The sequence below is a fragment of the Protopterus annectens genome, chromosome 3.part0 (genome assembly GCF_019279795.1).
Source record: "Protopterus annectens isolate FY-2018-M chromosome 3.part0, PAN1.0, whole genome shotgun sequence".
Classification (NCBI taxonomy): Eukaryota; Metazoa; Chordata; order Ceratodontiformes; family Protopteridae; genus Protopterus; species Protopterus annectens.
In genome coordinates, this window is record NC_056731.1 from 887,608,838 (window position 1) to 887,621,374 (window position 12,537).

Here is a 12,537-nt window from a genome sequence, read left to right on the forward strand (position 1 = left end):
TTGATTATCATCTGCAGCAACTTACAAAATGTTTTGATATAGCCTTTAGAGTTCTTACTGCACATGCATGCAGCAAACTCTGCCAACAATGTCATTTATTTTGTACTGGCACATTTCATGTGTTTCACCTACCCTTTGCTATATAGTATGATAACTGTTACACATATAGCATGACACAGAGATCAGTTGAAGTTCCATTGTTGTACTTAGAGCTAAATTTGCTAAGCTGCTGCCACTGGTGCTCCGACGTCAGACTCAGCAGGCTTCGTCAGTACAAGGCTTAAAATGGTTGGGATAAGGAATCTGTAGATGATCACACAATTGTTTGCCAAAGCATGATTTGGGTATTTCTTGCCTGGAACAAAACACTATTGTTCTCTTAAGACCAGAAGAGTTTCCTTCACTTATACAAACTTGGCTGGAGACCAGCTTGAGAGCCTGGGGAGATTATTTTGCTGAAGCTTTTGAATCCAAGTTTGCATCTAGGTGACTTCTGGAAAAGATATTCAGTAATTGATGTTGAATTCTGACAGAAAGCCCGACTGTATACTCCAAGGTAAGAAAGGAGCAGAGTGTGTGTGTGTGTGTGTGTGTGTGTGTGTGTGTGTGTGTGTGTGTGTGTGTGTGTGTGTGTGTGTGTGTGTGTGTGTGTGTTTGCATGTGTGTGTGTATCTCTGTGCATGCCTGGCATGCTAGCCTGAGAGTGGGGAGGATGTTTAAACAAATGTGGGCAGAAATGCACTTCTGTTTTTACTGGACAGCTATATTTCTGTTCTTACTTTCACAAACACCGTTTACGCTATATCATAGTTATTAAATGTGTACCCAAAAAGTCCCATTTTCAAGAAAGTGTAAACTTTTCTACAAACTGTAAAAATAACTACAATATTTGTAATTTCTCTTCAGAAGTTTACAGGCTGAAATTCGTAATCTTCTGTGTAAGGAAAAATGAAATAGTAATGTAATATATGATGTGTTATTATTACAGCATATATTATAATATAGCAATAACCCACGCCTGGGTGTGGGTAATGCTGGATTTACCCACGGTTGGTGTGGTTTGGTCATGAGGGCGAAGCCTGTGTGGCCAAACAAAGACAACCATGGGTAAATCCAGCATTACCCACACCCAGAAGTGGGTTATTGCTATTATACAATTACATTAATTAAGAAAAAAAATAATTACTTTTCTTAAATAATAGCATTGTATAATGCCTCCTTGCTGCCCTTCTGCAGCTGTCTGGTATTCTGTGGCAGTTCTGATGTACTGTGCATGCATATACTTACACAGTACATCAGAGCTGTGGGCAAAAGCAACGGAGAAAGCAAGATCTCCATTGCTTTTTACAACCTGTCTCGCTATATTAAACAAGTTTAACATAGCGAGACAACTTTAAAAAAAGCAACGGAGAATCTCTGTTGCTTTTTTTAAAGCTGTCTCGCTATGTTAAACCCATTTAACGTAGCGAGACAGTTTTGAAAAAAGCAACGGAGAAAGCAAGATCTCTGTTGCTTTTTAAAGTGTCTCGCTATGTTAAATGGGTTTAAGATAGCGAGACAGCTTTAAGAAAAGCAACGGAGATGCTCCGTTGATTTTTTTAAAGCTGTCTCAATATGTTAAACTCGTTTAACATAGCGAGACAGGTTGTAAAAAGCAACGGAGATCTTGTGTTCTCCATTGCTGTAAAAAAAAAAAGAGTTTTACTAATGGAAAAAGTCCGGGCGACCGGACCTTTTTCCATTACTATAACTGTGATTTACAACATGCACGTTGACCAATCAGCGTGCACATTTTGGAATATTAATAGGGGGTTGTTGTATAATGCAGTACAAATCATCTTCTTCTTCTTCTTTCGGCTTTTCCCAGTTAGGGGTCGCCACAGTGGATCATCTGTCCTGCTTAAAATGAGGGAAAAACAAAATAGCTTTTCCCTAAACATCTAAGTTGAGAATGTGTTTACTCTTAAGGTTTGGGATTCACTGGGATTTTAACTTGAGGTAAGTGATACTTGGAAGATGAGTTTTTAAGGCAGGTACTTCTTGAGGCAAAGTATATCTTTGTCTGTAAAAGCCTGAATAGTTGAATATTTCAGGATTCTGCTAGAACAGGAGAAGTGATAAAAGTGCCAGATTGCAATACTGAAGTAAACAGTAACCTATAAGAAATTTCTCTGTTCTTCTTTACATCTTGTATGTGTCTCTTCACACTATGGCGATTCTTTCTCATTACATGGGAAGCTATTGGTGGGAACAGTTCTGTGTGTTCTGGTAAACAGCACTATTGATCATTTTCCTGTTATATTGATTGTACAAAAACATTTTACCCAGGATCTATGGCACTGAAGTATCAGGCTTCTGCTTTTTGAATCTTATAAGATCTGTCTGAGAAACCTCCCTTGATGCAGCTCACAAATACATAGTGAGAGTGATAAAAGTACCTGTGGCCAGAAATAGATAACACAGAAGATAATCCATGAAAGAAGGTAAATACTGTCAGTTGATGCATGCTCTACATCAGGATGTAGAGGTGCATTTCTGTAGTTCTCAGTCTTATAACATCCTAAGTGTTCATGCTGTACAATTGCAATGGGCTTATCCATGTAGTACTCTGACTCTTTCTTACAAGTCTTGGCTTCTGTGCCCCATGATTTTAAATAGGATAAACTGGGTACAGGAAAAATGGCTGATTAAATGAATGAAAAAAAATGATCATTATGTAACTCATCTATTTAGTATGCTTTTGGGATGTCTTTTATTTGAGTTTTTGTTTCTTATATTATGTCAATATTTTACTTTCTTCTTCTACTAATGTCAAATTACATGTGATTTGGGAAAGCAGTATTCTAGAATGGTATTCTAGAATGGTATTCTAGAGCTTATGGTCTAGTACTGACAAAATACTTTGTTTAATATGAAGTGTGAAAAAAGTGCCTTATCGATGTGATGGTATCACTGATGCCATGCTAAATGAAAATGACATCAGGTGGTATTAAAGACACAAGAGAGTAACAACATTTTTGTTCAACTTGGGTTGTTTTTTTTAGGTCTTTCAGTAAACATAAGTAAAAATACAGGAAGCATGAAGAAACAAGAAGACACCCCATTATTATCTCTGAACCACGAGTTAAAAAACTGGGGTAAGAAGTTTCAGCTGACAATCTAATATTCAGTGTAAACAAGTTAAACAATGGGGTCACTACGCACTGCAATGGTCATTACTCAAAAATACCAGGAATATGACAGATAAAAGTCATACCTCCTCCTATACCCTCTTCTGCTTTATATCTCCCAAGCTCTGAAGTGCCTAAAAGGATATAGAGCATTTTAGTTTCAATGTTGTGTGATGGTGTTGATGGAGCAGTTTGTCACCTGATCCTATTTTTAGTTTTAATTCAGTTCTTGTATCAATTTAACAAACTTAGGGATGGAAAGATGTGTCCGTAATTTTTTTGGCAAAACTAAGCATGATAAGGCCATTGTGCTGATTGTACCCTTAATAGCCTTAATAATGCCGACAGAAAAGATCCCTAAGTAACAGAAATTCCTTGTAAAGGAAATGTCCATGCCTAATTCCTGTACAGAGGAAATCATTTCTGACATTAACTTGATCATGTATGTATTTTATCATTACATTTTGGAGTACAATAGGTATTCTACCATATTTTAAGTCTCATAGATTTTTAAACAAGGTGCAGGAATTATCTAGATGGATGACTGACATTTGGTCATGACATGGTGAATGTTGTCTCAGTACAAAGATAGACCAGTATCCAAATATATCCTGTTTTAGATGGTACATTCTGCTATAAATTTCAAAACAGAAACCTATGTTTTAAAGCCAAGGTGGATTTATCTTTTGTTTCTCTATGCCAGTTATAAAGATTGAGCTACCGACATAGCAGATAATATGGTCTCTTTTGACTGAAAAAAGGAAAATTAATCTCCTTCCCCCAGTCCTAATTTTGACTTCATCTCAGCTTAGCATAGCAATCTGTGTAGTGTGAAGGCAGAGGAAGCCATTTCAAGAATGATATTACATTTAAAATGTGGGCTGTTTACAGTTGGTTGAACATTGGATCTTGGAGCAAAACTTAAGATGATTGCAGAGACAGACCAATCTCATCTGAGGTTGTAATAAGGGAAAGTTTTAATTTAACAAATATTTACTGAAGCAGATTGTGGAAAATAACTGTTGTAGTGATGCTCTAGTGAGATCAGTTATTGACCAGGATGGACATGCGTACCACTCATGACATACTTGAGAGTGGTTAAAAGGACAGGCATGTTATAATACTAGTAAAAGACTTGATATTTTGAGGTTTGGAAATTACTAGTAGCTGGGTTGTACAGTTCAGTGTATATATAACTCTAGGATCATAGGCTTATAGGAAATACAAGGCAGTTGAGTCACAAGACCATTTATACCTTGCCAATACCCACCCTCATGCTGTACCCTGCATCTCAATAAAGGTAAGCCAGGTCAGTCCTGGAGTAAAGTTATGGGTACCCAGCTAATCATCTGTGCTTAGTTTGCAAATATGCTAGGGTGTCACTTTGTTTAACTTGCAGGGGGATTTTGCTCCAGAGGTGTGGTAGGCGTTAAGTAATAAATGTATTTCTCTAGCATATATTATTTATGTGTTGGTAGAGATTTAAATCCATAGTTCTTGTATTAGAGGAACTGTTTGGCTTATAAAGATAGAGAAGATAAATAAAGATGGGGTGCCTTATAGTGTCATGTGCAAGGTGTGTATCACACCAGTAAATGAATAGTGCTTCAAACATTTCCCAGCTGCTTGAGAGATTTTAGGCCAACAATCTTGTTAGGAATCCCTAAGGCCTTTCTGGTTGCTGAATATGCCTAGAAAGGTACAGCCTGAAGGAGACATTATACTCAATAACTGGTCTAATTAGGAGTGCAGAAAGAGGGATGATAACTTATTTTTACCTGGATGATAAGCCTTTATTCATTAGTTGTGCTAAATAGAAAACTTTTTATGACTACTGCTGCAACAAGGTGGTCAAAGGAGAGGGAATTATCAACCCAGGTTCCAAGATCCTTGACTACACTATAATTTTGAAGTGGTTTACTGGCTACGCTGTATACTGAGAGAGACATTGAGTTGTTTACTGAATGTGACAATACTGGATGTTGTGATATCCATTTTCCCATACAACATTTGTTTAAAAGCGCTAGTTATTGTTGTAATTAGTGGGTAGAAGAGGGAGATTTGACAATATCACTCCATTTACAGTCCCCTACAAATGCAAACTTAGTTTACCAAATGTCATGGTTCCTAGTCTAGAGAAGTAGATGCTGAAAAGGAGGGAGTCAGAGTGCACCCTGGGGCCCACCTCTACTCACTTTCATACTTTCTGAGGCCATACCCTCTACCTTAACTATATGGGTTCTATCTTTCAGCCAGTTGGCTATCCACCTCACCATGTTTAGATGTAAATTTAAGATACTTAGTTTATTTACAATACAGGTATGAGGTATAGTGTTGAATGCTTTAACAAGATAAAATGAGCTGTGCGAACAGAATGCCAGCTATCTACAAGCTGGTGTGAACTTCTTAAAGAAGTTAACTAAACTTAGTAGGCAGGATTTTCCTTTGACAAAACCAAACAGGTATGGGTATAGCCTGAAATCACTGCTTATGAGGTCAGATATGATGCATTCCATGGATTTCCAAATCAAACTAATCAGGCTAATGTTTGCTAAAGTTTGCTTGCTTGTTTGTTTAATTTAACTGTGGAGGCTGCCCACTAAAGTGTGCTAGCCTGTGTAACTAATTTATCACTGTCTCTGCATTTTCTGTGTGTTTCTACCAAAAAAAACAAAACAATAATCCTTGTTTTCCCGCCTTCCTCGACTAGTTTAGACCAGTATACAGGCATTGCTGTATTCTGGGCTGTGGTGTAGTTCCTGTGTTGTCCATTACCTTACTTGGATAGAAGGAAGTTTCTTTGCTCACCAGTGGGAGTGGGGAGCCTTGAGCAGCCTACCTGTCCTTGGGGGAAGTGACCTCAGCACAAGAAGCTGTAGTAATTGGTTGTTTGGGACCATTCCTAGCTCTTTTGTAGTTCACTGCTTAAAATCTGTGTTTGCATGGCTTTGCGAGGTCGTGCGCATAGCGCAGCGCCGGTTAAACAAGGTTAAACTTTTTCTGGCTCCGTAAAGTCTGCTCTTCAATTTTTCCCTTAGAACTGTTCTACTTGCAATCTAAACAGCCTATACTCTATCTGAAAAGCTCAGCACTTGCTCCTAAAGCATTTTTTACACAGGTAAAGCACTCTTAAACAAAAGAAAGTACTTCATTCACCTAAATTCTGTTGAGTACCCATTTCCCTATAGGTCCTTTCTGACTCAGTTACACAGCAATCTTTTTCACTATTTCTAGCATGTCGAAGGGTCAGTTGCTGGCATCCTTTCCTGTTCAGCTGGTGAATCTGGGAATCTTGAGGCAATGTTACAATTGCCTCATGTACACAGACAACCCTCTCCTCCTCCCAACAAATACAAATATATGCGAGAGATGCAACTATATAGCCAAACTGGAGGCTGAGCTCTCTCAATTCAGTACTGGCAAGACCAGTCAGGAGGAGAAGGTAACCACGCACACCACAAACCCAGTCTCACATAGAACTATCACAACTGCAAACCAAACACATAAACACACAAAAACATACTCGGAGGCGCTGATTAAAAATCTGCCAAAACAACAGAGGCCTCCAAAACAGACACCCAAGCAACCACCACCTCAAGACATAGCACATGCAACACATAGTTCCCAAAGTCAGTGTGCTAAACAGTCACAGCCCTTAAGGCCAAACAACATGTCAGACACACTTGTAATAGGTGACTCCATAGTCAGACACACTGACGTCCCGCTCACCAGACTGAACAAGGAAAAGGTCACAGTAAGCTGCCTGTCAGGAGCTAGAATCTGCCACATAACACAAGCACTCAGGTCACTCCACAGCAAGTACAAATATGACTCAGTCATTGTACATGCCGGTGTGAACGACCTGAGACGTACCTCCCTGGACTACATGAAAAGAGACATAGAGGAGCTCTCTGATTATGTAGCCCAGGCCGGTATGACCCTGACCCTGAGCAGCATCTTACCCTCACCAAGAATGATGCCACAGTACAAAGACAAAATGATCAGTTTTAACAATTGGCTTAATTACTGGTGTCATTCTAAGGGGATCCAATGTCTGTCTGCTTGGGATGACATGCTTGACAAGCCACGCTGCTTTGCAAGGGATGGCTTGCACCTGTCACCCTGGGCTTCGGATATTGGCCAAGGCTCTTGCCACCCCCATAGTGCCTTTTTTAGGCAAGGCTCAAATGACAAACCTACCTCCCTAGAAAACACAAGTGGAAAAAACTAAGGGTAATGCTGCTCAATGCCAGAAGTCTAAACCTCAAGATGCACGCCTGAAGCCCTTCTCAGTATGGAGAACATCGATGTCTGTGCAGTGACTGAAACCTGGTTCAAGGCTCCTGACAGCACCCCAGCACTATCAGGTTTTACCTCATATCATGCTTTCCGGCCCCAAAACTTGGACCAGACCACAAAAGGAGGGGGAGTATCCATTTTCATCAAAGATACCCACACCTCCAGGTTAGTGGCAATGCACGAAGCATCGGAGACTATCCAGGTGCAACTAACCATAGGCAAAACTGCCTTACAGTTTGTAGCTTGCTACAGACCACCCTCTCAAACTCAGGAACCCCACACAGCCTTCCTGAAGACACTGGAGAGTATGAATGTCTCTCCAAATACCATCATTTTGGGAGACTTCAACTACCCAAACATAGACTGGGAACATTACTCAAGCCCCAACACCCTAGCCCAAAGGTTCCTAGAATTCATAAACTCAAATGCAATGGAACAACTAGTCACCATTCCCACAAGAGGAGACAATATACTAGACCTGATCATCACAAACATGGGGACAAAATGCTCCACACGGAAGTATATGCGTCATTGGAAAGATCAGAGCATAAATTAGTCGCACTGGAAATCCACATCCCGCCCCCACCCCTGCACAAAGACCACAGTGAAGAACTTCTCAAAAGCAAACTTCACACTTCTTAAGACTGAAGTGGTATCCTTCAAGGCCCCTGGGCCAGTGGAAATCACAACCCACACTGCTGAATCCTTTGCAAATGCCTTCTATGGGCACCTTCAAGAATGCATGGATCATGCAATCCCAAATAAAACCAAGACCCATTCCCCCAAAGGCAGGCGCCCGGTCTGGTGGACCCCAGCCATAAACAAACTTTACAACAGGAGGAGGAAGCTACTACATGACAGAGCAAAATCCCTAAAAGGGAAGGCATCTCTGATCAGTACTAGCAAAAAACTACGATCACTCATAAAATCATCCAAGGCCAACTTTGAGAGAAAAATCACAAAAGACACAAAAGACAATCACAAGGCCTTCTTTAGCTATGTTAGAAACCTGGGTGGAAACTCCCAGATATGCTCAGAGTTAGTCCAAAATGACACAAAATACACTGAACCCACTGACATTGCCAACATTCTGGCAGACAGGTTTGGTGCAAATTTCTCCTCCCCCTCCCCCCCAAAAGGAGAAATAACTATCCCAGCAGAGTGTAGCCTCCCTAACATCTCAGATGTCCAGGTGAGAGCCACCCTCTCTAAAGCTAAAAACACAGCATCAATGGGACCGGATGGTGTCCCAGGCTGTGTGCTACATGAACTCCAAGAGGAACTAAACCCACACATAAGGCTGCTGTTTAATCTTAGCCTTACTACAGGATACGTATCCAAAGAGTGGCGTACAGCAACAGTGGTCCCACTTCACAAAGGTGGTGCTTCTACGGACCCTGGAAATTACCGCCCCATAAGCTTGACGAGCCTGGTCTGCAAAGCTATGGAGAGGATCATTATGGAACTCATAAACAAAGACATTGGGGACCTACAGACATTGGATCCTACCCAATTTGGCTTTGTCAAGGGCAGATCCTGCCTTTTGAACTTGGTTGACTTTTTTGAAACAGTCACTAAGGCCATTGATGAGGGTAAGGCAGTTCACACAGCCTACCTTGACCTTGCAAAAGCCTTTGACACAATACCCCACTCGGGCATCATAGACAAACTCACCAGCTTAAATGTAAACCCATATGTCACAAGATGGGTTGCAAACTGGCTCAAGGACAGTACCCACAGGGTCAGAGTTGCTGGAGCTATGTCAGACTCTAAGCCAGTCACAAGCGGTGTCCCACAGGGCTCAGTCCTGGGACCCCTCTTGTTCGACATTTATTTTTTCGAGGTACAAGCAAGCATAGGAGGATTGTGGCTGACAAAGTTCTCAGATGACTGCAAACTGGGTGCCATAATTGATACTCCAGCGGACACAAACATCCTTCAGAGAGGCCTCATAGAAATGGATAATTGGTGCCAGAGCCATGGCCTTAAGCTGAACGCCAAAAAATGTATAGTCATTCCCTTTGGGAAAAACAAGGTACTGACAAATTACCACATAGGTGGTAATCCATTAAGTACGGAAGAGGTAATCAGGGACCTAGGGACCCAGGTTGACAGTAACCTCTCATTTGACACTCACATTGCCAAAGTGGTTAGGAAGAACTTCTATATTGCCCACCTTATCATGAAGGGTTTCACATCTAGATCAAGAGAGGTCATTGTGCCTCTGTACTCTTCTCTTATCAGGCCAATGATTGAGTACAATGCCCCATTTGGGATGTATCTCACCCGACACCTGCAGCAGTTGGAAAGACCCCAAAAGTTCCTCACCAAGAGGATAAAGGGTCTTAAACATATGTCATATGCTGCCCGACTGAAAAAACTCCAGCTCTATTCAGTTGCATACTGCCTACTCAGAGGTGATCTGTGCCTGACGTACAAGGCCATGTCCAATCTGGAGTTAATGGACATGCTCCACTTCAGAAAATCCAAATCCATCAGAGCCACGAGAACAAGAGACTTAAACCTCAACACAGAAATAAATAGGACGTGCTGGAGGGACAGATTCATAACCCAGAGGCTCCCTACACTCTGGAACAGAATCCCAGTCCATGTTAGGCAGAGCCCCTCACTAACTCTATTCAAGAGAAATCTCGATGAGTGGATGGGAGATCGTAGGTTTACCCCGGGGGTCATCTCTGTGTCACTGCTAGACAGAGACACAGTAAACTAAACCCTAAAAGGGCGTAGTATTCTCATCCTAAGGGGTGGTGAAAGCCACACACACTCTGGCTAGGCTTATAAATGCCCTAGGGCAGATAGCCTAGTACGAACCTATGAACCTATAATGGGCCTATAGTTTTCCTAGGTCAGTGGTAGTGCAACCCTTGTAAATGGGCATCACCACTTCAGGAAACCACACTTCCGGAACAAATTATGTAGTTAAGCTCAGGTTAAACAATTTAAGGAGGGGTTCCACAAGGGCATGCTTTAGTGATATTTATTAGCATGAGTAATTTTTCCTGGCCACATGGAAGTAGTATTTTTGGATGTAGAGAGTACCTTCAGTTTGTGTTGATATTATAAGATGTAAGGGATTTGGGAATTTGAGGAATTAAGTTATTTCAGAGGTAATGTTTGCAATAAATTTGTTTGCTCTAAAACAACTATTTTATAAAGAAATTATGGAACTGATTAACATTTGGAAGAGAGCCACTGTCTGTTAGGAAGGATAGGTAATATTCATAATGGGTAAGGAAGGCAGTGTGAATTACTGAATTTTAAAACGGCAATTCTGCCTAGCAGCAAAGTAAGGAGATTAACCTATTTGTCAAGGTCAGAAATCAGTTTAGATCTATATCTGTCAATTTTTTTTTTTTTAAATGTGAGATAAACACCATGTAGGTTCTAGTCCATTCCAAAGTATGAAATATAATTAAAAGATAATTGAGCCACAAATGGAATACCAGTGACTTATCTATGTTTACAAAATGGATGTCAGAAATTCAGCAATATGGTTAGACTAGTATCCCCCAAGGACAAATAATAATGTCCCATGCATAATGCACTAATTAAGAAGCATGTAATAAGGACAAAAATGTATGCAAGGCACCACTCACAAAAAAGCTAAACATATAATTACAGTAAACAGTTGCTGTGGTCTCCAGAACTGTTGTGCTCACATCATAATTGTAACAGAGACATATAACTGTGTATGATGCTTTATAAAAGAAAGGAAATTGTGTTCTAGTCATTTTGTCATGTCACATTTGTAGAATAAATAGGTAATATTCACCACACAAACATAAGCTTTCATATTTGAACAGTTTTTTTTTTCACTTAAAAGCATTTCACACTATTAAAAGTTAAAAGGAAAACTATAGAAAAATGTCAAACGGTCACCAAAAACCTTTACTCTGTGTCCTAACCTTAGCAGAATTGCTAGAAATACTACACACACTCTTTTATTTCATTTGTCAGAAATGAATCCCTATAAAAAGGCTCTAATACCAGTTACTGATATCATATGCTCATTTTTTTTTAATTAATTAAAGAATTCATGACAGTCATTTTATCAGCTTGTGACACACACACACACACACACACACACACACACACACACACATATATATATATATATATATATATATATATATATATATATATATAGGCAAAATTCCAAGCCCCCAAATTCCCAAATTCAAAGAACACTGCTGCCTATGTGGACTTTTCATGGAAATCCTCTATAATCATATAACAGTTGCACAGAGATAGCTGCACCCACCCATAACAACTGCAAGACTAACTAAAAAAACAAGGTGACATGGTAGAATCCAAACCCAAACATCAACAGATTTTATAACAAAAGGAAGAAAAATCATGGGGAAATTTATTAGGTGAAATACCTGGTAAGATAAACCTCCCTTATCAGGGTTTTGAATTATAGCCTAGTGCAGCAAACAAGAAGTGCGCAAGGTTAGAATAACTTAAAAGCCTATGGTTTGGCATCTGCTAAGGATTAGTTAGTCCACCTAGTGTGATCATTTCTTTCTCTGAGATAAACTGCAGGTCCTTTATAAATAACAGCTAGTTTTCCACATCTTATAGAAGCTGCCTTATGTCTGTCACATGCACTCTTCTACTGGGTCACGTATTTTGAATTTACAAAGTCTTTGAGATGTAATACCACCTTTTCTGTGAAGCAATGTACTTTCTGTTTCTGTTTTAAACATTGTTACATAGTTGCCATGCCTATCTGCTCTTTCTACCTTTGTGCATTCATTCCTTTGTGGTATTGCATTTATCTTGTTTCTACACAATCCCGTTATTCATAGTTTAAGTAAAGTTTTGTTACTACCATCTCTTCCTCATTTATACATGCATTTCTAACATTCTCCTTCTTCACAAGCTTAACCATATTATACCAGTTTGTTTCTGCATGGCCACGGTGGTGCAACGGTTAGCGTTGTTGCATCTTAGCAAGAGGTTCTCCCATTCGATTCTTGTCTGGAGCACCTTCTGTGTGGAGTCTGCATGTCCTCCCCGTGGTCGAGTGACGTATAAAGACATG

The 12,537-nt window shown here is 40.0% G+C and overlaps 1 protein-coding gene across 1 annotated transcript in view; it reads left to right on the plus strand.

The window, feature by feature from the left end:
• The first annotated feature begins 401 nt into the window (after positions 1-401).
• The window catches only part of FBXL7 (F-box and leucine rich repeat protein 7), a 614,868-nt gene continuing 602,732 nt past the window's right edge, over positions 402-12,537 (plus strand). The window contains exon 1 of the mRNA XM_044065218.1: positions 402-556. Coding sequence (XP_043921153.1) covers positions 517-556 — 40 coding nt within the window. The 5' untranslated portion in view covers positions 402-516. The remainder of the gene's footprint in view (positions 557-12,537) is intronic.